Source organism: Marmota monax, unplaced genomic scaffold (assembly GCF_021218885.2).
Source record: "Marmota monax isolate L192 unplaced genomic scaffold, Marmota_monax_Labrador192_F-V1.1 WCK01_AAM20220418_F8-fsc00019, whole genome shotgun sequence".
In the NCBI taxonomy this organism is placed as follows: domain Eukaryota; kingdom Metazoa; phylum Chordata; class Mammalia; order Rodentia; family Sciuridae; genus Marmota; species Marmota monax.
In genome coordinates, this window is record NW_026695242.1 from 10,502,458 (window position 1) to 10,529,422 (window position 26,965).

General features: G+C 37.0%; 1 protein-coding gene across 3 annotated transcripts in view; it reads left to right on the top strand.

Moving 5' to 3' along the window:
- Positions 1-16,045, top strand: part of Dnajc12 (DnaJ heat shock protein family (Hsp40) member C12) — a 54,624-nt gene extending 38,579 nt beyond the window's left edge. For 2 of the 3 annotated variants that reach the window (XM_046419936.2, XM_046419937.2), the window contains 2 exons: positions 8,626-8,830; positions 15,626-16,045. In XM_046419936.2, the coding sequence (XP_046275892.1) occupies positions 8,626-8,830; positions 15,626-15,720 (300 nt within the window). In that variant the 3' untranslated portion in view covers positions 15,721-16,045. The remainder of the gene's footprint in view (positions 1-8,625; positions 8,831-15,625) is intronic. The other variant, XM_058577928.1, reaches the window with a different exon arrangement.
- Positions 16,046-26,965: the final 10,920 nt, after the last annotated feature.

Here is a 26,965-nt window from a genome sequence, read left to right on the forward strand (position 1 = left end):
CTGCTTCCCTACAGACATGCCCCAGGAGAGATCCCTGAGGTTTCCTGGCTGCTTGTATCTGGATGGGGTGGGAGTCACACACCTGCTAAAGTGGATCCCTCTGGGAAGGAATTCTGTCGGCCGGTGTCACCGGTGACGTCACCTCTCTGCTATGGCGGGCCCTAGGCTCCTTGCCCGAGTGTCCGAAGGGAGGGGTGGGACTGGTCCGTCCCCGGTTGGCCTCAGCTCCCCGCTCGCTATTTCATGAAGGCTTGGCTAAAGACCTCTTCCTGCCAAGCTGCGTCTTGGAGGCTAGCCACCCAGTCACAGTGGCTGCGGGCGGGCGACCGCGCCGCAGCGCGCGGACAGCGGCTGGCGGGTCTGGACCTCTGCATCTCGTGGCAGGAATTCACTTGTCTGGGGCAAACTGTCACTTCCAAAAATCCTAGTAACTCCCGGCCAGTCTCTCTTCAGTGGAATTTTGCTAGGAGATTCTCTGCAGGTAGAGTCTAAGTGTATATATGCGTCTTTCTGACCCCATCACTGAGGGGGTACTGAAAGCACTGCCTCTCCGCCCGCCGCCATGTGTTCCTGATTCGATGTTATATATAAAAAAGACCCTGTCTCAAAATAATTTTCAAAAGTTAAAAAAATTACATAATATGTTTATATCCATATGTATATACATACATACATAGTGTATATACACATATTAACACTAGATGAATAAATGTTAATAGCTAAATATATATGGCTAGTTACATATATATTATACTTATGTATGGATATTTATGTCCATTAATTAATTAATTAATTTTAGGAAGGAAAAGTTTATCTGGTGTTCACAGTTTCAGAGGTCTTAGTCTATAGAAGGCTGGCTCCATTTTGGGGGGTTTGAGGTCAGGCAAAACATCATGGCAAAAGTTTATGGTGGAGTAGAGTGGTTCAGAACATGATGATCAGGAAGCAGAGAGAACTCTCCTCACCAGGACAAAATATAATCCCTAAAGGCATGCCCCTGATGGCCCACCTCCTCCAGGCACACACTACCTGCCTTTAATTCTACCCAGCTAATCCCTATGAGGAGATTAATTCACTGATTGGATTAAAGCTATCATAATCCGATTATTTCACCTCTAAACTTTCTTGAATCGTTCACACATGAGCTTTGCAGGGGGGCACTTAATATCTAACCAAAACACATGCAAATGGCTACAACCACTTTAAAAACTTAATTAATTCAACTATCTGTATATCACTCAGTAGACTTTCTGTAATTTTCTTTTTGTTCTAACCCTAAAAGGTTAGGAGTGATTGATGCATGGAAGAGCCTCATCTCTTTCTGTAAATTTTTTGTAGTTGTTGAGACTCGTCTTTACTCCCAGGCTGAAGTGATCCTCCTACCTCTGCATCCTTAGTACTGGAACTATAGATATGGTCTCTCTCTCTGGTGCTGAGGATCAAACTCAGGGCTTTGTATATGTTAGGCAAACATGCTACCACTGAGCTACACCCTCAGCTCGCTAGAATATCTGTAACATTTTAATTGTTGCTTTTTCTCTGTGTGTTTTTCATTTGTTTATCCTTTTACATTCGTACTCTGGAGTAATTAATAAATAATGATTATCAATTGTTCCTCACCTAATAGAACATTGTCTATCTTTTTGTAGATAAACATTACCATTAGGGTTTTACGTTATAAGCTTTACTTATGCCATTCTGACAATAAAATAGTTATAACTTTAGGATTTGTATTTCAGATGACTTGCCCTGCACATATTATAGATTGTTAAATCTCATAAAATGTCTTTCCTCTGGTGGTCAATCTTGTGTTAACTGCCTTTTATTTAAGCAGGATAATCACTGTGGAAGGAAAAGCATTGATTGAGAGCAATATTTGTCCTCATACCTACAATGTCGGACAAATTCCAAGGTGTTTTTTGCAGCATAACACACAGGATCATGTCTCAGTTCTCTCCTTTGGGAGAATGCCTCAAATGAGCCATAGGTGTGACGAACTTCCACTACCCACAAGTGATAAAACTGTAACTGCTATCCCTCCTATATACCAAGTCTCTGTCACTTCACTAGCCATTTATTTCTCTTTTCCTTTTCTAGAAGTTCCTCCTGATAGTTTCATTTGTAAAAAATATTTTAAGAATTCACCTAGATCAATTAATATGTTTGAAATTTAAATGGAGATATATGGAGTTGGTTTCAAACAGGGTTGAGTGTGAGAGTTTTAGTAATCTAGACCTTTGGGACCCTGGGAACTTGAAAACAGTCTTTGTAGCTCAGAAATTTAGAGAAATTCATCTTTGTCATTCAGGATATGGATAGCTCTTTTTCTCTCTTGCTCCAAAATAGTTGGCAGATTGGCTTTAGGAAGGCTGCTGGCGAATGACTGTAGTGAAGCCACAATCAAAATAAAGCTCTGAGAAAAATTCTCATAAGCTGTTAAAATTGTTCCATGCCACATCAATTGCTATAAATTTTATAGAAGCTATTAGAAACACATTTTGGTGAACTGATCATTTGACAAATTGATTGCTTCTGGGAGGGCTTTTTGGGGCTTCCTGTCACCTTCACACGGACCTATTTGTCTATTGATTGTTTCTGGGTTCTCAGCTGGGTGAGGTGTCTTTGGGATGAGTCCAATTGGCCACAGACTACCAGGGAAGCTTCCTACTATGTCCACATGGCTACAGTTTCTCCAGCCAGATGGGAAACAGTGTGCAATTCAACACCTTCTGGACCTGTTCAACAGGCAATCTGTCCTAATTGGATGTTTTCCAAAAGCAGGTCAGGAATCACCAAGCAAGTAAAAAATTCACTCAAAGTGATCCAGGAAAAAAAAAACAATTTTGTACAGTTATTCAGCTGAGCTATGACATATCTGAGTCAATTGTTTCTTTTTTCTATTTGTCCCAGTGTTTAATGGCATGTAGGTTAAAATTTTATTTGCCAGTGTTGACCAAGGTGTAGAGTGTGAGAAAATGAGAGGGAGGGAGGGGGAAAGAAAGGGGAGGGGGAGATAGATAGTTTCATTAAGGAAAACTGGTAAACAGGTTAATTTTGAAGGCAGAATGACAACATATCAGACCAGTTTTTCATATCTCAGGACTGGTGACCTTTGCACATAGGCTTGGTTTCTGTTTTATGTTAGTTCATTCCATGCATACACTGACTCTCAGCTTTGTCCATTTAATTATTTTGCTGTACAGACTCTTCTTCTTTTACTCTTTTTAAGTCTCTATCAATTGCTTTCATTTAATATTTTTATTGATGCTCATTCTATTTAAATGAATCATTCTAGCTGGGTGCAGTGGCACACACCTATAATCCTAGCATCTTGGGAGGCTAAGGCAGGAGGATCAGAAGTTTGAGGCCAGCCTCAGCAATTTAGCAAAGCCCTAAGCAACACAGCGAGACCCTATCTTAAAAAAAACAAAACAAAACAAACAAACAAAAAAAACTGGGGATGTAGCTCAGTGGTGAAGCACCTCTGGGTTTAATCCCCAGTACGCACATCCCACCATAATGTTGTTATGTCCATCCAATACCCTAGTGGAGCTGAGAAATACACTTTACGTGCAGAAATGAGTGATTTGCAGGGTATCTGTTCTGATAGTCCAGGCTGCTTAGCATCACTCTTGCATTCATCCCTGATTGTACAAAAAGCACCAGAAGCACTTGTAAATGAGGTTAGATATAGTTTGGATCTTTTTTCCACATATTTCTATAATTGGGATTAGCAGACACAGGGATCTGATGATAAAATATTTTAATCTATCTTACTCGTTAAGGGAAGAAGACAAGTCTCATAATACCTTTTTACTGAGGACTTTCAAATCACTTATTATAAGTGAGTCATTAAAGACCATAGGCATTTTGATTTTAAGAGAGAAACATCATGTACAGGCCACTTGGCCAACTTATGATACTTACAGATCACATTTCCAGCTGTCTGTGCCCTGAGTGCTTCAATGTCTTACTCTCTGTTTTTCAATAACCTGTCTAATATCCTTTCCCCTCTTTCAGAGGAAGCCATTGGCCGGCCTTTTCTATTCTATGCACATGAAAAAAACCAAAGCAACCCAATGACAAATCCAAAACAACCAAAGCCAAGTGACTCTTTTTTTTTTCTTTTACATTGGTTGAGGCAATTATTTCTTTAAAATAAATTTGTTTTTGAAATCAAACCTACAGAGAAATGCATAATACCTGCATTTACAAGTTAGCACTGGTTGTGAAGTGTTTACTTGGTAACCATCCCAACACATACTTTTGGCAACCAGTGGCTTCCTCCTTTTTACAATTATAATTACATCTTAATTTTCAAATCTAGTTTTCTTCTAATTATATATATGTATATGTTCGTATATTCATATATGTATATATTATTCTCACATAAAGTTTGGAAAATGCTAAAATAAAATAAATAACCTTATAATCCTGCTATGCAGGCATAACCCCAGTTAACATTTTATTTTTATTATTTTTTTAAATAAATATTTATTATATTTTTAGGTGTAGATGGACACCACACAATGCCTTTATTTTTATGTGATGCTGAGGATTGAACCCGGGTCCCGCCTGTGCTAGGCGAGTGCTCTACCACTGAGCCACAATCCCAGCTCCAACATTTTATTTTTTTAATTAAATTTTTTTTTTGTGAATGGTCAGAATGCCTTTATTTTATTTGTTTATTTTTATGTGGTGCTAAGGATTGAACCCAGTGCCTCACACATGCCAGGCAAGTGCTCTGCCACTGAGCCACAGTCCTTGCCTCCCAGTTAACCTTTAAAAAAATTTTTTTACATGTTGGTTGACCTTTATTTTGTTCATTTATTTATATGTGGTGCTGAGAATTGAACCCAGTGCTTCACACATGCAAGGCAACTGCTCTGCCACTGAGCCCTAACCCCAGCCCACCAGTTAACCTTTTGGTGCATTTCCTTCCATTTTTTCCCCCTTTGAGTGTGAGAGTTGATTACACTGAATAATGGCAATGACTGTTCTATAAGTGGTTCTTGGATCTTGGATCTTGGCATTGATTAGTCTTGGATTGAATTTATATGGGGAAAAGAATTCAGGGTGATTCTTCCTTAGAGTTAAGAAGAGATAAGCTGAAAGTGAATAAATGACTTATTTGACTGGATTAGGACAGAAGGTTTGAATATACTTATGGTTTGAAATTGTACAGAATGATATATTGTTCTTTATCTATATATTTTATCTATATTCATATTATATGCATATGTATCTGCATATCTATTTCTGTCTATATTTGAATATATTCATCTATCGTGTGTGTGTGTGTGTGTGTGTGTGTATGTGTGTGTGTGTGTGGTGCTGGGGATTGAACCCAGGGCCCCACACATGCTAGGCAAGTGCTCTACCACTGAACTAACATCCCTTGCCCTTCATCTATCTTGTAAAGTTGTTGAGATCATGCTATTTATGATGATTTTATCCTGTTTCATTAATATCACATCATTATCACATCATAAACTCCAAATTTATAAAAACAGAATTAAAAGACTCCAAGAAGGCATTTTACCCTTTTGCACTTACCCTTTCTTTTTGATGAGGTCATTATGGCTCCTGCTTGTAAGGCTAGTACTAGTCCTCCTGAGACAGGTGATAAGAAATTGTGGTATCTGTCAAGCCCTAATTAAAAGGTGGCTCATACTTTCCAGGAAATAAGTACACCAAGATGAAAAGAAAGATGCCTCTCATGTCAGGGGATGGGATATATGAGTAGCAGAGGAGGCAGCTCCTTCTGTGGTCTGTGGCACAGTTTTTAAATGTTATAACTTCTGAGTTTATTCAATAAGTAATGGAGGTGCACGGTGGTGCACGCCTGTAATCCCAGCCGCTCTGGTAGTAAACAAAGGTAGCATGCTAGGCCAGGAATAGCTTCCTGCTATATTCAAATGATTTTTCAAGAATCAGCAAAGCTCATTATTTTGGTGTATGCTAGGGCTAATTATTTTACTTGACATATTCTTAAAATAAGAAACTTGTAATTTTTCAATTTTTTTCAGTGCCAAGGATCAATCCTTATACATATTAGGTAAATACTTTATCACTGAGCTACACTCCCAGTCCCCAAATTTAAAATATTTTAATAGGAAATGCACATGTGGGACAAAAAATGTAAAAGGTACAAAAGGACACATATAAAATACCTCTGTCTCATACTTTCATTTCTTGGTACCTGACCTAGCAAAATTTTCTATCAGAAGACTCATTTTTGATTTCTCTTCCTCAACAACTCACCAAAAGCAGCCAGAGCTATGTAGATACAATTACATAATTAAATCACTGAGCAAAGAACCACCACCAAGTATATTGAATACAATGTTAGGATATCAGGTTTCTAGGGACAGTTTTCTAGGGTTTGCTTCCTTCTGTCTAAAAGTATAAAAGTTATACTGGAAGCCAATGGACAATGCCCAACACTGCTAATATATAGATCCTGATTTTTTAATTTATAAATTTAAAGTATAATAAAATTAAGATGCCATTGTTAAAAAATCAAAATAGTGTAAGAAGATATTTAATTAAAAGAATGAGTCCTCTCTTATTCCAGGCCCAGTTCTACTCCCCTCTCCCAGAAATAGCCCCCCTTGTAATTCCTTGTGCTTCCTTTCAGAAGTCTTCCATGTAATGTACATAAACATTTTTACATCATCCTTTTAAGAAAACAAATGGAAATGTATTTAAGAAGTTTTTGTTATCTGAGGATAACTGGACTTGAAAAAAAATTTCACCTAAAGTAAACCCACTTAAAATTAGGATTACTGTTCATAGTAAACATTGATTGAAATCCCGCTTTCTGTCATGAATTTTATTAAAAAGAGATGTATAATCCAGGATTTTAATATTTGCCAAATCTGCATTGATCATGGTTAGGTGGGAGGATCACAATAGTACATGTGGCAACAGCAGTGTCTCTTAGTACATTTCATGATGCTTCTTAGTAGAATATCTGAGATTGGGTCATTTATTCAGAATGAATTTTTATTTTGTGCAGTTCTGAAGGCTAGGAAGTTCAAGGTCCTGGGGCTTACCCTGGAGAGGGTCTGCTTGCTGTATTATCCCATGGCAGAAGTAGAAGGGCAAGGGAGAATGAGAACGCAAGAGGGAGACCCACTTGCTTTCATAACAAACCTACTCATGAATGTTAATCCATTCATGAAGGTTTTGCCTAATTACCTCTTACTGGTCCCATCTCTTAACACCATTGTACTGGGGATTAAGTTACCAACATATTGCCAGGCGCAGTGGCACATGCCTGTAATCCCAGCAGTTTGGGAGTCTGCGGCAGGAGGATCCTGAGTTCAAATCCAGACCCAGCAATATAGACAGACCCTAAACAACTCAGTGAGACTCTGTCTCTAAATAAAATATAAAAAAGGGCTGGGGTTGGGGCTCAGTGGTTAAGCACCTCTGAGTCCAATCCCTGGTACAAAAAAAAAAGTTTCCATCATATGAAATTTGGAGGACACATTAAACCCTAGCAAGTAGGTACAATAATAGTAGTTACAATAGTAGTTAATTGAAACTCTGTCTTGGCTCTATTCTCTTTTTATATTTTTAGTAAAATATACATAACATAAAATTCACCATTTTAATCATTTTAAAGTATACAATTCTGGTGCATTAACTATGTCTACAATGTCGTTCTTCCATTGCCACTTTCTAGTTAACAAAACTTTTTAATTACTCCAAAAGGAAATCTATTAGCTTTCTATTTCCCTTTTCTTCCAGCCCCTGGTAACTACTAATGTGCTTTCTCTATATATAAGTTTGTCTATTCTGAATATTTCATATAAGTAGAATCATACAATATGTGACCTTTTTTGATCTGGCTTTCACTTAGTATGTTCTCAGAGCTCATCCACATTATAGCACATATTAGTACTTCATTCCATTTTATGAAATATATTTTATTTTGTGTGTATACCACATTTTTGTTTATCCACTCTTCAGTCAATGAACATTTGGGTTGTCTCCATCTTTTGCCTACTGTGAATAGTGCTCCTATGCACATTTGTGTACAAGTTTTTTTTTTTAATATCTGTTTTCAATTATTTTGGGTATATACCTATGAATGGAATTGCTGGGTCATATAGTAATTCTGTGTTTAATTTTCTGAGGGACACTTCATTATTATTATTTTATGATGCTGGGAATTGAACCCAGGAGTATCTACCACTGAGCTACATCCTTAGCCCTTTTTATTTTGATTTTGAGATAGTGTCTAACTAAGTTGACCAGGCTGACCTGAACTTGTGATCCTCTGTCTCAGCCTTCCCAGTAGCTGGGATTACAATCGTGTGTACACAATTGTTGTATTGAATTGTTGATTGAATATCTCTAGTGTTGGTGGCTTTGCTGTGTATCATGATATGACTTCTCGTATTGTTACTCTTCAAACTAGCAGGAATCACTCAATTATTATTTGGGGATTAATTAATATCTGGATTAATCATGAATATTTGGTTTATTGGTCAAGTCAATTTGTTCTGTTAATTGGTACTATAATAGTAGGTCAGGTGTTATACATATTGAACTTTAAATATAGAAAGCCATATGATATTGACTTATTTATGTGTCTGCTTTTAATTAATTTAGTCAATGCATTGGGCTGTCAAAAGTAAAAAAGACCTGATGCTGGAAGAATCTGAGCAGACTCAGATCAGCAAGACTAAAAATGAAGAATGGAGTGAGCAAAGAGAAATAAAGAAAGAGGAACTGGGTTCAACCACAGAGAAAATGAAGCAAAAAGCACCCGAGTCCCTGGAGAAGTCAAACTCTCCACAAAATCCAGAGTCTCCAAGTAAGTCCTATCATTATATCTTTGCAGAACATAGTAGGTCTGAAACTGGAGAGCTTGGTTTACATTGCATTTATTCTAAACCGTTTCCAATCTGTACAGTAGTTCCAAACTTAAGGATTGGTTTAGTATCTCAAAAGATACTTAGCATTGATACATAAAGTGGAAAGTACATAAATTCCTCCAAAGGAGACATTTCTCATAGTGTTTTTTGCTTTAATGAAATAACACTAGCTAACATTTATTGCATGTTTACTATGTGCAGGAACATTCTTTATATATACATATATACATATATTACTTTATATTATCATCTCATTTAATTTTAGTTTGCATGTATTAACTTATTAATCCTCACTACAAATTTGGGAGCCTTGTGCTATTATTAGTGTCTCGTTTCTATGAGAGAACAAGCCCAGAGAGGTTGAGTAATTTGCTCAAGACTATACAGCTTGTATGTGAAGGGGTTTGAACCAAGGTAGATTGGCTTCAGAGTCTGTATTCCAAGGCACTGCACTATTCTGAGATGATACCTCATCTCTAAGTAGCCCTATAACCAGTACAAATCACTTATAGAGCCACCGAAGCAAGGTATTGCAGAAGTTCAACTGCTGGCTCCCAAGCTGCGGTATCTGAGTTCATAGTCTAACTCTACTACTTATTAACTGTATTTCCTGGCAAAAGAAATTTAATTTCCCTAGACCTCAATTTCCTCATCTATAAAAAGGAATTATAATAATACCTTCTCATGAAATAATGCTAGGTGAAGTTAGCCAATCCCCCCAAAACAAACGCTGAATGTTCTCTGATATAAGTTGACTGACCCATAATGGGGTAGGGAGGGGGAGCATGGGAGGAATAGATAAACTCTAGATAGGGCAGAAGGGTGGGAGGGGAAGGGAGAGGGCAGGGGGTTAGCAAGGATGGTGGAATGTGATAGACATCACTATCCAAAGTACATGTATGAAGAAATGAATTGGTGTGAACATACTTTATATACAGAGAGATGAAAAATTGTGCTCTATATGTGTAATAAGAATTGTAATGCATTCCACTGTCATGTATTTAAAAAATAAAATCAATTAAAAAATACCTTCTCATGAAGTTACCATGGAGATTAAATCTATGCACAGTGATTTGCCTATTACAGGCTTTGAGTAAATGTTAACTATCATTATTGTGTCTTTGTCTATCTAGCCATCCAACTAACTGTATTAACTATTTTAGGTATGTTATATACATACACACTGTAATTATCTCAAATCCTTATATGTTGATTCTCAGGGTTATGATGCAATATCCCATTAAAATTTGGCCTTTAAGCCAGGTGCGGTGGCACACGTCTGTAATGCCAGTGGCTTGGGAGGCTGAGGCAGAAGGACTGAGAGTTCAAAGCCAGCCTCAGCAAAAGAGAGGTGCTAAGCAACTCAGTGAGATCCTGTCTCTAAATAAAATTCAAAATGGCGCTGGGAATGTGGCTCAGTGGTCAAGTACTCCTGAGTTCAACCCAGTACCAAAAAAAAAAAAAAAAAAAAAAAAAGCCTTTAAGCAGAAGATTCTTAAACACTCTTGAATCTTTGAATACTGACTGGTATAAAAAGAAATAATTAAATAGCTTGTGGTAAATGATAATATTTCCAGAAATAGTTACTTTAAATTTTCCTTTGGGAGAACTTTCACATTCTCTGTACTTGCTGAAATGAGGATTCTTTGAGTTTGATTCAGGTGTCTCAGCTTGTTATTAAGAGATCTCTGTAAAGTAGGCATGTTGATTGCATCAACCTCACAATTAGAAATAGTTATAATATAACAAACTTGATCAAAGCAGAACCTGAATTTCACAAACCTGTCTTTTAAAAATTTTTTTTTAGTTGTAGATGGACACAATACCTTTACTTTTTTTTATTTTAATTTTTTAAATATTTATTCTTAAGCTTAGGTGGATACAATATCTTTATTTTACATTTATGTGGTGCTGAGGATCAAACCCAGTGCCTTGTGCATGCTAGGTGAGCACTCTACCACTGAGCCACAACCCCAGCCCCAATACCTTTATTTTATTTATTTATTTACTTATTTTATTTTTATTTATTTTTTATTGGTTGTTCAAAACATTACAAAGCTCATGACATATCATCTTTCATACATTTGATTCAAGTGAGTTATGAACTCCCACTTTTACCCCAAATACAAATTGCAGAATCACATCAGTTACACATTCACAATTTTTACATAATGCCATATTAGTGACTGTTGTATTCTGCTGCCTTTCCTATCCCCTACTATCCCCCCTTGTGGTGCTGAGGATGGAATCCAGGGCCTCACATGCTAGGTGAGCGCTCTACCACTGAGCCATAACCCCGGCCCACAAACCTGTGTTTTAAGCAAGCACACCACCTTCCCGGATACACATAGAGAGACAAATGAGCAAATATTTTTTTCTTTCAGACCTAAAATGTTCAATTTTGTGCATCCAGAAGTCCTGGATCTTTCCATTTCAGATTCAGACTTAGACTGCATTTACCCACCAGAATGGGGTGAGGAGGTTGGACATTTCAGGAAACTCAAGCATGATGCTGAGGAACCACTTGAGTCTCTCTCAAGAATTCTAGGAAATTTTCTTTTTTTAAAAAATCAAGTAATATAAGCCTATTGTAAAAAGTTCAAAGAATCACCGATAAGTAATAACTTTGAGTTTCCCCCAGTCTGCTGATTTCCTCCGCTTCCACATCCTGAAGTAACTGATGTGGATGCTCAGGCATGTCTCCTAAACTGTTCTCTATGCTAATACAAGTGTATGTAAGTACATGCACTTTTATAAAATTTTTAAAAATAAAGAAGGTGTCATACTTTGTATGAGTGTTTGTATTGCACAGTGTTCAGAAGTGCAGACTTTGGAACTAGATCCCAGTTTCCCACTGATGAGTTGTATGACCTTGGGGAAACTGGTTAACCCCTCACTGTCTGAGTTTTCTTATCAATATAATGGTTGAAATATTAGTGTTTACCTTGTAAGGTTTTCTTGAGGAGTGACAAATTTAATATATGTAAAGTATTTAGAATAGTGCCAAGCACTTGATAAGTGCCATTTTTAGTGTTAGCTCTTATCATTATGGGACTTTTTCTTAGATCCTTATGTCCCTAATGGATTTGCTCTTCTTAACAGCTGATAATATTCCATGGTGTAGATATATCATAATTTACTCATAACAAATTATGAGGACAGTTTTGATGTCCTCATATTGTGAAGTATATATTCTTACTGTGGTTGAAGAGCAAAATGGAGGGGATAAAGATCATTGTTCTGAGAAGTTGAAGGATCATTGTTCTGAGAAGTTGTTGTTGAAGAAGAATGATGAAATTCTGCCAAAGGCTGCATTTATTAGTATTTTCTTTTTTTTTCTTAATTTCTTTCAGTTGTTGATTGACCTTTATTTCATTTATTTACTTACATGTGATGCTGAGACTTGAACCCAGTGCCTCACACATGCTAGGCAAGTGCTCTACACTGAGCCACAACCCCAGCCCTATCAGTATTTTCTTTTTATTTTAAATATTTTTAGATAATTTTTTAATATTTATTTTTTTAGTTTTCAGCGGACACAACATCTTTGTTTGTACGTGGAGCTGAGGATCGAACCCGGGCCGCACGCATGCCAGGCGAGCGCGCTACCGCTTGAGCCACATCCCCAGCCCCAGTATTTTCTTAATCTCTTATTGGTTTAAGAGATTATTGGTTCTTCAGAGCCTTGGAGTTGGAGTTTTATGTATAAAAGTGCAGTTGTATGATTATTTATAATTTCATTATGCTGCAGTGTAAATTTTTATATCAGCATTTAAGAAATTATTATATCAGCTTTATCAAACCTTAAGTGGCTTCTCATATATTACTTTTCAGCATGTTTGTTAATATCTGCAAGCAGTGCTTGATATTTACCTTTAAGTTTTCCTTATGATGCTTATTCCATGATGAACAGCCACCAATAGTCCCCATTGCATTCTGACTCTTCATACATTAGACCATGTATAAGTTGTATAAGACAATTTCACTTTTTCTTTTAAAATTTGCCGTGCATATGTTTTTTGATAATTACAATTCTAAAATCAAATAGTTTCGTGTAACATTCTGGAATGATAACAAAAAAATTCAATGCAGATGCTGTTCGCATGTCACCATATCCCTGGGTACTTACCTGCTCAGGCATTGCCAACACTATGCTCTCTACCACAAATACTGACACCACCAGAGGACTTTCCCTAGCAATGGAGCCTGCCTGGCAGCAAATGAGCAAGTAATAAGTGCCAGGGAATCAACACCCTTTGGATGTAGCCATCAGGCAATGGATGGGAGTGGGAGGCTGAGTTCCTCAGCTCCTTTACACTTCATTTGGAATAACTCTAAGGGTTTTTATATTGTTTCCTGGGATTCCCCAGTGGGATCAGCTCTGGTCATTTAGGGCAATAACTTGTTTGATAATGTTCACAGTTTTGGTTCCCTTTCCCATTTCCTTACCAAGGTGTCCTGGAATCAATTCCCACATTATTAACTTTGGTTTGAATTCTTGCCTGCGTGTCATTTCTAGGGGAACCTAAACCTGAAACTATGTCTTTCTAAAACTACAAAAATGACACTTGTTTACTGTAGAAGAAAATATGGTCAAACAAAGAGAAAAAAAATAGTAACTTGTAATCTTGTCACCCAGAAAATATCTATAAGAGTTTGCTTTATTTTCATTTATATTTATATACCTAAAACTAATAAGATAATGCTATGTATATTTTGTGAGTTTTTTGTGAGTTATAGGTTGTCAGAAATAATTTCCTTTTTGCTTTTTCCTCAAATGGAAAGTCTTTGGATTTTTAAAAAGTCTTTGATTCTAATTTGTTATATATGTCAGCAGAATGCATTACAATTCATATTACATATATAGAGCACAATTTTTCACATCTCTGGTTATATATTCACACCATTCACCATTCATGTCTTCATACAAGTACTTAGGAAATGATATCTGGGTTTATTTTTGTAAGATAATTGTTTTAAAAGTACACACAAATCCTCTTTTCCTGATATAAACACTGTAAACTATTCTGTGTATATTTTTTCCTGACTCAATATTTTAAAATATCAACAGAACTATATTTGACACATTATTCTGTAAACTGCTTTTTTTTTAAAATTGGTACTACCAGGTCCTCATGCATGCCAGGCAAGTGTTCTACAATCAAGCCTCATTGCAGGCCCTATTTTTAAAATTTTGAGACAGGATTTCACTAGGTTTTTCAACTTGGATGCGAACCTGTGATCCTCTTGCTTAGCCTCCTGAGTCACTGGGATTACAGGTGTGCCACCAATGCCTGGCTTGTAAACTGTTTGTTTTTTTTTTTTATTTATTAGCAATAAACATAAAAAGGCACAAAAGCATACTTTTTATTGAAGAAAAATAAGAAAGTCCAGATAAATTTAGATATTATAAAAATGAAAATTACATCTATTCTAACTATTCAGGGAGAAATACTGATAATATTTGGTGTTAGCATTTCCCTTTTAGAGTTTTAAAAAATTTTACATTAATACCTATGTAAATAATGAATTTGAAAATGAGATCATCTCATATAAATTGTTTTCTAATTATCTGTTACTTACAAATATTCCACGAGAATTTGTTTATGATAATAAATATTTTAAACAATTGTCAGGGTTGGGGTTATAGCTCATTGGTAGAACTCATACTTAGCATGTGTAAGACCCTGGTTCAAAAAAATTGTTAATGACTATATTAAAGCCTTTTAATCAACTTTCTATTGCTGAAGATTTTGAATGCTTCTTGAATTAAAAAAAATTATAGGGCTGGGATGTAGCTTAGTGGTATAACACTTGCCTAGCATGTGTATGCCCTGGGTTCAAATGCTAGTACAGGAAAAAAAATATAAATGGTATCATCATAAATATTCTTATATTTTAGCCCTTGGGGATATCCATTATTATTTCCTTAGGATGTAGAATTTTTAGAAATAGAATTATTGGGCAAATAGTTTATACATCTTAACAAGTCTGATAAATAATGACAAATTGCCTTCCTGAAGATTTTTGTTTGTTGGTAACAGGGATTGAACTTAGAGGTACTTGACCACTGAGCCACATCCCCAGCCCTTTTTTGTATTTTATTTATAGACAGGGTCTCACTGAGTTGCTTAGCACTTCACTATTGCTGAGGCTGGTTTGGAACTGGCGATTCTCCTGTCTCAGCCTCCGGAGCCGATGGGATTACAGGCGTGCACCACCATGCCTGGCCTTCCTGAGGAGTTTTATCAATTTATACTTCTTCCAGTAGAGAAGGACAATGACCTTTTCTTTAGTTTTCAACAATGTTGTTTATTGAAATTAAAAAAAAAAAATCTCATTACCCTGGAATTCAATTGCTTATATTTCCAGGGATACTTTACCATTGACCTTTCACTTTTTGAAAAGTTTTTGAAAGTTGTGTGAAATTTGTTTAATCTTTGTAAGTGACTTGTTTAAATTCCCATTACTGGAGAGGATAATTATTAATCATTTAAACATGTGAGGTCGTCAGACATGTATGTTGTAATTCCTGTTCATAAGAATTTCAAAGTCTGCTTAAGTTAATCTGCTTCTGTAAAATATTAATGACTCATACTGACTACTTACCCTACATATGTTGCAGTGAAATCTTATCTCCTTGCTGTTTATTTACCATTATAGATAAATGGTCTTTACCTTTTTCTTTTCCTACCTCACTCTGATTTTAACTATTGCTTTTCTCTCTTCTAAAGGTTTTTCAGATGTGAACTCTTGGCACCTTCGTTTCCGCTGGTCGGGGGATGCTCCCTCAGAACTCCTGAGGAAGTTCAGAAACTATGAAATATGAAATGCCCTTGCTCCATAGAAGAGGGAGAGCAGGATGTTGCCTATACTGCCAACATGCAGTCTTCACTCACATCTTAACAATGTCACGTTTATGAATCACTTATGACTGACTGATTCCTCTGTCTTTGAACCCATTCTCACAATGTGTTTTGTTATTGTTGTTGTTTGTGTTTTTTTTGGTGCAGGTGATTGAACCCATGGTCTAGGGGACTGAACCCACTCTTTACCACTGTGCTATATCCCCAGATACAAAATGTGTTCAGTGAGAAATTTTTAGAAGACTAATTTATTTCAAAATTTGAATAAATTAAGGCTCTTAGATCCAAGTAGGTTGTATTATTATGTGTTCTTCTTTTAATACTATTTATAGAATTCTATTTGAAAATCAATCTCAGTATTTAAATATTTCATTGATATACCATGATCTCTATTAGTGCTGGATGTACAAAAAATGTTTTCTCTTTTTTTTGGGGGGGGTACCAGGGATTTAACTCAGGAGCACTAGACCACTGAGCCATATCCCCAGACCTCTTTTGTATTTTATTAGAGACAGGGTCTCACTGAATTGTTCAGTGCCTCGCTTTTTGCTGAGGCTGGCTTTGAACTTGCGATTCTCCTGTCTCAGCCTCCTGAGTCAATGGGATTATAGGCGTGCATCACTGTGTCCGGCTGTTTTCTGACTCTTGACTTAAAAAATGAAATGTGAAATATACTTGTCTAAACTCCATGGAGTGAAATAAATAATTTCCCCAAAGTTCCTAGATGCATTCACCATTCAACTCTATTTTAAAAATAATTTAATAGAAGGGAAACTAGCAGAGCAGAGGAAAGGGACCAGGAGAAGAGTGGAAGGGAGGGAAAGGGGACATTCTGGGGAATGGTATTAGCCAAATTACACTGTTATATTGTGTGAATATGTAACAACAAATCCCACTATTATGCATAATTATACCAGTAAAAATATGGAAAACAAATAAAAGCAATTAGCAAAGGGACAGTTCAAAAAATTTGAATAGTTATTTTTACTTGAATAATTCTGAATTTGAAAGGTTATGATTTGAAGAAATGTTATTTTACAAGGTTTCTTGTGTTATGTAAGTAAGTGACAAATTTATAAATTATGTTCTAACTATTAAAATAGATCTGTCAGGTAGTAGGATCTTATTAAGTTAGATGTAATCTATGTTCTTTACTTTTTGAACAAATGAATGAAAAATTCAGAAGAAAAAGATTTTAGAGTCGGGTTTCCTTTGTCAATGACAGAGTTTTCACTGATATACAGCAAAATAAGAAAAAATTAAAAACATAGCAAGTGCTATGGTCTGTATGTTTATGTCCTCTCTCTCCACAAATTCATATGTTGAAAAACTACCCCTCAACTCTGTGATGGTTTTAGGAGGTGGGGACTTTGGAAGTTCATTAGGTCTTGAAGGCAGAGCTTTCACAAATGAGATTAGTGCTCTTATAAAAGAGGAGAGAAAAGAGAGACAGCTAGATAGATTCCATGAGTCCCTTCTAGTATAGCCAGAAAGCACCACCTATGAACCAAAAAATGGGTCATTACCAAACACTTAATCAGCATTGATCTTAGACTTCCAGCCTCTAGAACTGTGAGAAATAGATTTCTGTTGTTTATAAATTACCCATATTATGCTTTTTGTTATGGCACCTTGACAGCAACTGTTTCAAAGAGCTAAATATGTTCAATACAAAAGGCTTGTTACCAGTGAAGGCCCCTTTTGGCTGCTGCACAGTATGCCAATCACTGAAACAATGAGTTTTGCCAAAGAGAATTTATTCCCAAGGCAACCAAGCACTGAGTTGAGAGATCCAAGTCTCAAATCTGCTTCTTTGAGGATACGGTTTAGGGATATTTTGGGGCTAAAGAAACAGGGTTGTAGGGGAAAGTGATTGGAGGTGATAAGTGGTTTGTTCATGCATAATAAAATTTCATGGCTCTTCATGAGATGCATGTTCAGAAAATGGAGACATTGGCATGACCTGACCATAGTTTTTGATTTCCTAAGGTCAAAAGATGATCCATCAGACACTTGCACAGGACCAAGTGAAGAGTCAGTCAGTGGTTTCAACAAAAGTGGCCTTTAAGTCCCTGAGAAGTAATCTCGGTAACTATTATCATCACAAAACTAGTGGGAGATTAATAATATATTGCTCAGCTGCATGACCTCCAAAATTGATGATTTTTAGTTGTAGGTGAACACAATACCTTTATTTTATTTATTTTATTTTTCTGTGGTGCTGAGGATCAAATCCAGTGCCTGACACTTGCAAGGCATAAATTGGTGATTTTTTTAAAGTCAACTAAAAGTAAGGAACTAAAAATAAGTGAAGCTAGAAATTTCCTGTAAGTTTTCCCTGGTTTCAGGCTGTCTGCTTTTCAGAAATGATATCTTTCCTACTACTGTGGTTTAAAATGTGTACTTTTATGAAATGGTGTCAAGAGTATATTGTATTAGTTTGCAAGGCCTGTCATGATAAAATACCACAGACTAGATGACTTAAAACATTTCTCACAGTTTGGGAGGGTAGATATCCAGGATCAAGATATTGGTACGTTCGTTATTTTTCTGAGGCTACTCTTGGCTTGCAGATGGCCACTTTCTTGAGAGAGAAAAGTAAACAAGGCTGTGCTTAATCTTGTCAACAGTTGGGAAATGAATCTGTAACAAAAACAGAGTGGCACACTCACATGGCCTTTTCTCCATGCGTGCACGTTCCTGGTGTCATCCTCTTCTCTTATATAGACACCAATCATATGGGATAATGATCCAACCTCATGATCCCATTTTAACTTATTTACATCTTTAAAGAAGTTATCTCTAAATAAGATTTCATTTGGAGGAACTGGGGGTTGGAACATCAATCTCAATTTTAGGAGAATACAATTAAATTCATAGAAGAGGTAAAAACTTGTTATTTTTTGTGGTGCTGGTAAATGAACCCACAACTTTATGCATGCAAGGCAAACACTCTACCAATTGAGCTGTATCCTCGACCCTTGATTTCTTGTTTTAAGGTAGGGTCTTGCTGAGATTTCCAGGCTGGTCTGGAGCTTGTGATCCTCCAAGAGACTGGGATTTAGGTGTGTGCCGCTGTGCTCAGCAAAAAAAATTTGTTTTTTAAAAAACTAGTATAACCTTGTATTGGTTTCTTTAATTTTATTTTAATTTTTAGCTGTTTTATTAAATCCAAAAGTCATAGTTTAGAGAATTATTTCTATCAATATTTTACTATTTTAATAAAATGTGGTTTGACATTATCACCATATTTGCAAATTTTACTTCAAAAATAGAAAACACATGCAAAAAATATAGCACGTTAACTTAATGAAAGAAGCTTTTGGACAATAATTGCTGGTCATAATTCCTACCTGGCTCAGGTATGCATTCAAATAAACATTATATTGAATAAGTTAATTTTTAAAAAATACTTTTTTGAGTTGTCGATGGACACAATGCCTTTATTTTATTTATTTTTATGTGGTGCTGAGGATCAAACCCAGTGCCTCACACGTGCTAGGCAAGCGCTCTACCGCTGAGCCACAACCCCAGCCCTGAATAAGTGAATTTTTGAATCTGAGAATCCGCGTTTTATTTTCCCCCAAGATTGTCTGATTCATAGCACTGATGACTTTTAATAACCTTTCAAAAGGAAAAACACTCCCACTTTGTGTGCCCCTCTGTTTTTGTAACAGACTCATTTCTCAATTGTTGACAAGATCGAAGAAGTACTCCCTGTTGTTTACTTTCCTTTTTCATGATGCCTGAAGCCTCCAATTAAGAAATGAGAAATAGCTACACTTTAATGGCAGTTTATGACCAGTTAGACTTGTGCTAAGCACTTTATATACTTGATTCCATTTAACTTAGTAGGAGACCTTTTACATGTAAACACTTGAATACTGGCACGAACTCAAGGTTTATAAAGGAAAAGGACTGTGCTCTGATAATGCAGTTCTTTGAGTGGAAAATAAGAGAAAAACTGGACAACTTTTCTTCCATAATTTGTTTGAGTTCACCAGCATATCTACCAGAACCACAATCATATGTATGTGTAATTGCACCCTTGGAAAGCCACTTATTTTTGCATTGTGGCTCAGCTTCACATTATAGTGATTTGATTATGAAAAGATAATTTTCCATAAAGATTATTAAGCTCCTAAATCAGTTCTAAATGGTGAAGATAATTGGTTTCCCTTGTATTTGATACTGAACGAATGAAAGAGGCACAGACTTCTTGAGAATCTAGCGTTATGTGCTAAATGTTGTGCTAGATTTTTTATAGAATATAAAAATGATTAAGTGATGTTTATATTCTCAAGGATAGTTGATGATTGTAGTGAAGAGAGCTAATTGAATATCTATAGTTTAAGTATGTAGTGTGCTTAGAACATGACAAGTAAGAACTATGTGTATTAGTTACTATCCTTAGTATATTGTTATTTGTTAAGTCTCATGTGAATCAATTAACAGAATTTTGGCCTCTTTCAACTCCTTTCCTCCACTTCTCCATCTCAAAGACACTATTTCTTACACATCTTCACTTAGATATCCTGTACATGTGTTTCTGTTTCTGACATCAATTATAGCATATTATTTCTATAGTTGTATAGTTTTCATTTATTTAGTTAATTCATTTTGGAGATTTTCCTATTTCAGTGTAAAAGCACTTTTTTTTTTGGTGGGGGGAGGGATACGGGGATTGAATTCAGGGACACTCAGCCACTGAGCCACATCCTTAGCCCTATTTTATACTTTTATTTGGAGACAGGGTCTCACTGAGTTGCTTAGTGCTTTGCTTTTTCTGAGGCTGGCTTTGAACTCATGATCCTCCTGCCTCAGCTCTTGAGCCACTGGGATTACAGGCGTGCGCCTATTTTATTCTTTTTACCTGCTGCATCAAATTCAATTGTGTGGATGAACCATAATTTATTTAGCATGTCCTATATACCACTTCAGATTATTTATCTTTTCTTTCTTGCAATCACAAATATCACTGTAATGAATAGCTTCATACAAAATATTCCTTACATATAAACTCTATCTGTGAGGTAAATACCTAGCCCTGGACTTTCTGGATCAAAGGGTATATGTATGTGCATTGAGAATTTGATTATCATAGTCTTAAGCACACTTCAAATGCAATTTGACAGGTTTCAAAGATCTCAGGGCCATTAGTGGAAAACAGAGGAAGTAATGCTTTTCATTGGGATTCTTGCCTCCAGCTTTTTTCTCTCTAGGCTAGATTTTGTTTCATGACTCAGTCTGAAGCACTATGCTTATGGATCAATTTACACAGCATCTCCCCTAACACTGAATACCAGAGTGTCCAAAATATAAAGCAATAATAAAACCAGAGCTCACATTTCTCTTGGCACATTCCATAGAGAGAGGAGGCAAATAGGTGCTCTGGTTTCTTGCCTTCTGGGTGTCCTAAAATATAATTGGGTGTGCTAAAATATAATTCTGAAACATTTTTGTTCTTCTAAGTAAAGGGCAACTCAACAGAGCAACTCTGGAAAGCCTAGGCAGAGTTCACAATTTCCAATGAATTCAAATAGTTTCAAGGACCCCCTGGACATATTCCCAGACTGTCAAAAATATGCTCCTTGATGAGCACATTAGAAATGCTAAAACGACTGCAGATATTTCTTGTAAAGTGAAAGCTAGATAAGGAGAAGATAAGACTGTTTCCCTATTTATGAATTTTCATATCCTTTCACTGCCCAGATCTGATGTGGTTACAAGATCAGTCATAGATGCAATTGTTGATGACTAATACAGTTATTGAGAGGGGTCTTTAATATCCTGGAAGGCAAAGACCATTACCCTTCACTTCTACATCATAGATAGAAGATGCCAGGACGTCTGGGGAGTCAGTAATGGAAGAAATTATAAAACTGATGCATTTTTACAAAGAAAATGATGAAATGCCTCACAATGAAAGGCTTTAGTTCCCTTCAATTTCAGGTTTTGTGATATCCATCAGTGTGGCTCTGTCTTCAGTATTATTACTTCTCAGCTCTCTGTGTCATCCACCCTTATTGTCGAGGAATACTCTGCATCAGGCAGTTTATTCTCATTCTTTCTCCTCTTCCCTGGGTCCTTTTGTTTCTTCCAATGTTTTTGCTTTGATTATTTCTTGTATTAATTGTGGAATTTAGGTTAGGTTTGTAGAGAATTGGATTCTTCCCTGACTATGGCCTACTTATGCTGAGGACCAGGCCCAGAGTTGACTAGTTCAGTACTTCAGGTGGGAATCAGAACAGTGTGGCAAACTGATGAGGGGTGTGTAAACCACAGGTAGAAGTCGAAAATTATCAAGGACAAAGAAGTCATAGAGAGGATGTCTTTTCCATCATTCCTTTCTGATAACTCTTCCTATATTATATTACTGTTCTTTTAAACAATGAGGCAGAAATAAAAAGAAATTCAATTAAATAGGCACATCTATAAACATGAACCTGGAACACTTCAGTTGTCTTTTCAACTTCAGCTGAGTTTGATGCCTTTCTTAATATATCATCTCACCTCCAAAGACAATGGCAAAGTTTCTCTATTAAATATTTTACAGCTCATTAGATAATTATCAGAAGCTCTAAAACAGGGTCTAATAATAATACCAACAGGAACTCCTACATTTAACAGTTTACAAAGCATTTCTTTGTGTATTTTGTTTGAATCTCATAACATCATTTTCTCAAGGAATTTGTAGCTTTTGTTATATTCTAAAAACCACAATAGAATGGAAAACAGTTTTTTAAAAATCCTATTTTTTTAAATAAATCATTAGGTCTCAACTTTGGAATCACCAAGGGAACATGGAAAAACCTGGTTCCCACCTATAATATTGTGAAATACATGTTTGGTCTTCATCCCTGTATCCTGATATATATAGTTCCTGAAACACTTGCCATCTCTGGAGTGTCTTTTGTTTGCTATTGAGAAGACTATTGGTCCAAGGTCCCTGGGTAGCTTCAGGATGGGGACCAGGTCACTGGAAATACCAAAGCATGATTAGAGGGTTGGGACTTTGAGTTCCACCCATCAAACTCTGGGGAGAGTTGAGGGCTAATGGTTGAATTACTTAACAATGGCCAACAATGTAATCAATAACAAATAATAAATAAATTCTCCATAAAAACCCAAAAGAACAATGCTTGTGTAGGTTCTTGGAGGGTTGTGTATCCAGAGAGGGCATGAAAGCTCCTTGCTTTTTTTCATTTACCTCATCCTATGTATCTCTTCATCTGGCTATTAATCTGTATCCTTTGTAATATCTTTATAAGAAATTATTAAATTGGTTACAGGTGTTACTCACACCTGTAACACAAGTGGCTCCAGAGGTTGAGACAGGATGATTGCAAATTCAAAGCCAGCCTCAGCAATGGCGAGGCACTAAGCAACTCAGAGACCCTGTCTCTACATAAAATACAAAAGAGGACTGGGGATGTGGCTCAGTGGTTGAGTGTACCAAAAAAAAAAAAAAAAAAAAAAAAAAAAAAGAAAAGAAAAAAAAGAAAGTAAAGAAAAGAAAACACAAGGATTTCCTTGATTTCTGTAAGTCTAGCAAAATAATTGAACCTGAGGAGGTGTTATAGGAACCCTGATTTATAGCTGGTCAATCAGAACCACAGGGCACAACGTGTGGTTTTCAACTGACATCTGAAGGGAGGACAGTCTTGTGGGACTGATCCCTTAGGATCAGTATCTATGGGATCTGACACTATCTCCAGGTAGATAATGTCAGAATTAAATGGAATTAGAGAACACCATGCTGGAAAATCTGCTGGAGAACTGATTGGCTACTGATGGGAAGAAATTCTTACACATTTTGGTGACAAGTATTCTGTGTAATAGAGGAGGACCAGAAAAATGCTTTCTTTTTCCCATATATCAATAGCTCCCCACTTACCTCAGAGGTTCTGATGTCACTACTCTAGACAAGAATATTACTCCTCCTGGGGGAATTCTAATGAGCAGCCTAATGTTGAAGACTTTGGTGTTGATGGTTCTCTCCTTTCAATACCACCAGTTATTTCTAGGGGTCCTCATGGCCCCAGGGCACTCCCTTTAGGTTCCCCAATAGGTCTAACAGCTGCAGCCACCTCTCTGCCCCTATCTGAGCTCTTTTGTCCTTATCTCCAGGTTACCAGGCCAGAAGGAACGCCCCCTGCTGCTGCTACTTTACGGGAAGAAAAGAGGTCTCTCCCTGCAGCTTCCTTCTTACCAGGCTTCTTCTCTTGATGCTTCCTAGAGTCTGGGTCTACTGCCCCTGTGGTCACAGGTCCTGACTTGCCTGATTTGATCTGTAGTATAGACCTAGCTCTCTCCTTTCTCACCTTAGACCCATCCAAAACCTTTCCTTTTCCTGCTGCAAGAATGGAACATATGGGCAGATGAAGGACAATATTGTGTGTGTGTGTGTGTGTGTGTGTATGTCTTCATATGCACACGCAGGGAAGATGGTATGTCTCCACTAGTAGCAGCCAGTTACTAGTTTTAGAAGTTTCATCAATGTTCAGAAAATAGAAATGTGGCATGGAAAATTTTCGAAAATAACAGTTGCCAGTCACTTGATGTGAGGGTTTTTCACCAGATAATAATTAAAGAAATAGCTAGTGGGTGTGGTTGTGCATATCTGTAATCCTGGATATGTGGGATTCTTAGGCAGGATGATTCCAAGTTCAAGGACAGCCTGGGCAACTTAGTGAGATCCTGTCTCAAAAGAAATTTAAAACAAACAAACAAAAACAACATAGAACAGTGCTGGGGTTATAGTCCAATGATAGTGATTACCTGGTTATATGGTAGACTCTGGGTTTAATCCCCAGTACCAACCAACCAACCAACTAACCAACCAACCAACCAACCAACAAACAAAAACAAACCCCCAAACAACCACGTGTCTTCAGGCAAGTCCTTTTACTTCTCTGTGCCTGCTTTCAAAACCACACTGATTAAAAAAATTTCTTCAAGCCCCATATAGTAGCTCATACCTGTAATCCCAGAAGCTCGAGGGGCTGAGGCAGGAGGATTGCAAGTTCGAAGCCATCCTCAGCAACTTAGCAATTTAGTGAGACCCTGTCTCAAAATAAAAAGGGCTGGAGATGTGGCTCAATAGTTAAAGGCCCCTAGATTCAATCACTAGTACAACAACAACAACAACAAAAGTTATCTTCAGTTCTAAACCCAAAGACTCAGGGAATTTATGTATCATAGCAAGGACACTACACAGGCAGAACATACTTGTGACCTTGAGTAAATTCATTAACCTTTCTGTGCCTCAGTTTCTTCCTCTGGAAAACTGGGACAGCAACTATATCTAGGATATATCATTAACTGTAAATATCCTACTGAGGTGGCACACATCTGTAAATCCCAGCCACTTAGGAGGCTGAGGCAGGAGGATCACAAGTACAAGGCCATCATGAGCAACTTAGCAAGACTGTGTCTCAAAATTAAAAAAATAAAAATAAAAAGGTCTGGGGATGTAGCTTAGTAGTAGAACACCCCTGGGTTCAGACCCCAGTAATTCCCGCCCCTAGCCCACAGTAGTTGTGCTGTGGTTGGATATGGGGTCTCCTCCAAAATTCATGTGAAATTTAAGTGCTGGTATTAAAAGGTGGCACTTTTTGAGAAGTGTTTATGTCATGAGCGCTCCTTAGAGATGTCAAAAAGAGGGCAATCTCGGGGCTGCGGATGTGGCTCAAGCGGTAGCGCACTCGCCTGGCATGCGTGCAGCCTGGGTTCGATCCTCAGCACCACATACAAACAAAGATGTTGTGTCCACTGAAAACTAAAAAAAAAAATAAATAAATATCAAAAAATTCTCTCTCTCTAAAAAAAAAAAAGAGGACACTATCTTGGTCTGTATCTTCTCCTATTTGAGGAGGATGCAATAAGGCACAATTTTAGAAGTGGACCCTGAATCCTCACCAGATAACAAGCCTTGATCCTGGATATTTCAGCCTCCAGAACTGTGAAAAAGAAATTTTTGTTTTTATGTTACCCAGCCTGTAGCATTTTTATTACAGTAGCATAAATATACTAAGAGAAGTAGCAACTGAGAAAGAAAACTAGAGCAATTAAAACAATTTGTTTCCTATCACCTTCCCATTCTCTAGGATGATGCTCTAGCATCATCTAGGAGTTTGTTACAAATGCAAATTATTGCACACCACCCCAGACCAACTGAATCAGAATCTGCGAGGGAGACCCAGGATTTGTTTGTGTGTGTGTGTGCATGTTTGTGTGTGTGCACACACACGATACTGATAATTGAATCCAGAACCTTATACATGGTAGATAAGTGCTCTATCACTGAGCTATAACCCCAACCCTCTTTATCTTTTATTTTGAGACAGGGTTTCACTAAGTCAGTCAGGCTGTCCTTGAACCTGGGATCCTTCTGTCTCAGCCTCCCAGGTGGCTGGGATTACAGAGATACACCTCCACACCTGGCTTTGAGATCTGTTTTAATAAACTCTCCAAGGGTTTCTTATTTGTACTAACATTTGAGCAGGATTGTTCTAGAATCTTTTTTTTTTGGGGGGGGAGGGAGAGTGTACCAGGGACTGAACCTAGGGATGCTTAACAACTGAACCACATCCCCAGCCCTTCTATTTTTTATTTTGATACAGGGTCTAAATTGATTAGGGCCTCACTAAATTTCTGAGGCTGGCTTTGAACTTGTGATAGTCTTGTTTCAGTTGCTGGAATTACCTGTGTGTGTCACTACATCTAGCCTATTCTAGAATCTTGCCTCTCCAACATGTGGTTCAAAGCCCAGCATCATCAGCATTACCTGGAAACTCAGTATCTTGGGTCCCACTCTCAATCTGCTAAATGGTAATTTGTGTTTTAACGAGATTCCTAGGTATTTCTAAATTTGTTTAATCCTAAGAATCATTGTCTTAGAAATGAGTCTCTAAAATGGTAGCTAATAACAATATGTAACTGTTACATTTAATTAAAATTAGAAATACAGTTCATCATTCACACTAGTGACATTTGAGATACTCAGTAGTCACAAGGGGCTACTAGTTACTATACTGAACAGGGCAGATTATAAAACATTTCCATTATCTCATTAAGTTCTATTGTATAGTCAGCTCTAGAATAATCATCATTTTTTTTTCTAGTGCTGGGGATTAAACCCTGGGCCTTGTGCATAGTTGGTAAGTCCTCTACCACAATGTTACATCCCCAGCTCCCTCATTTTTT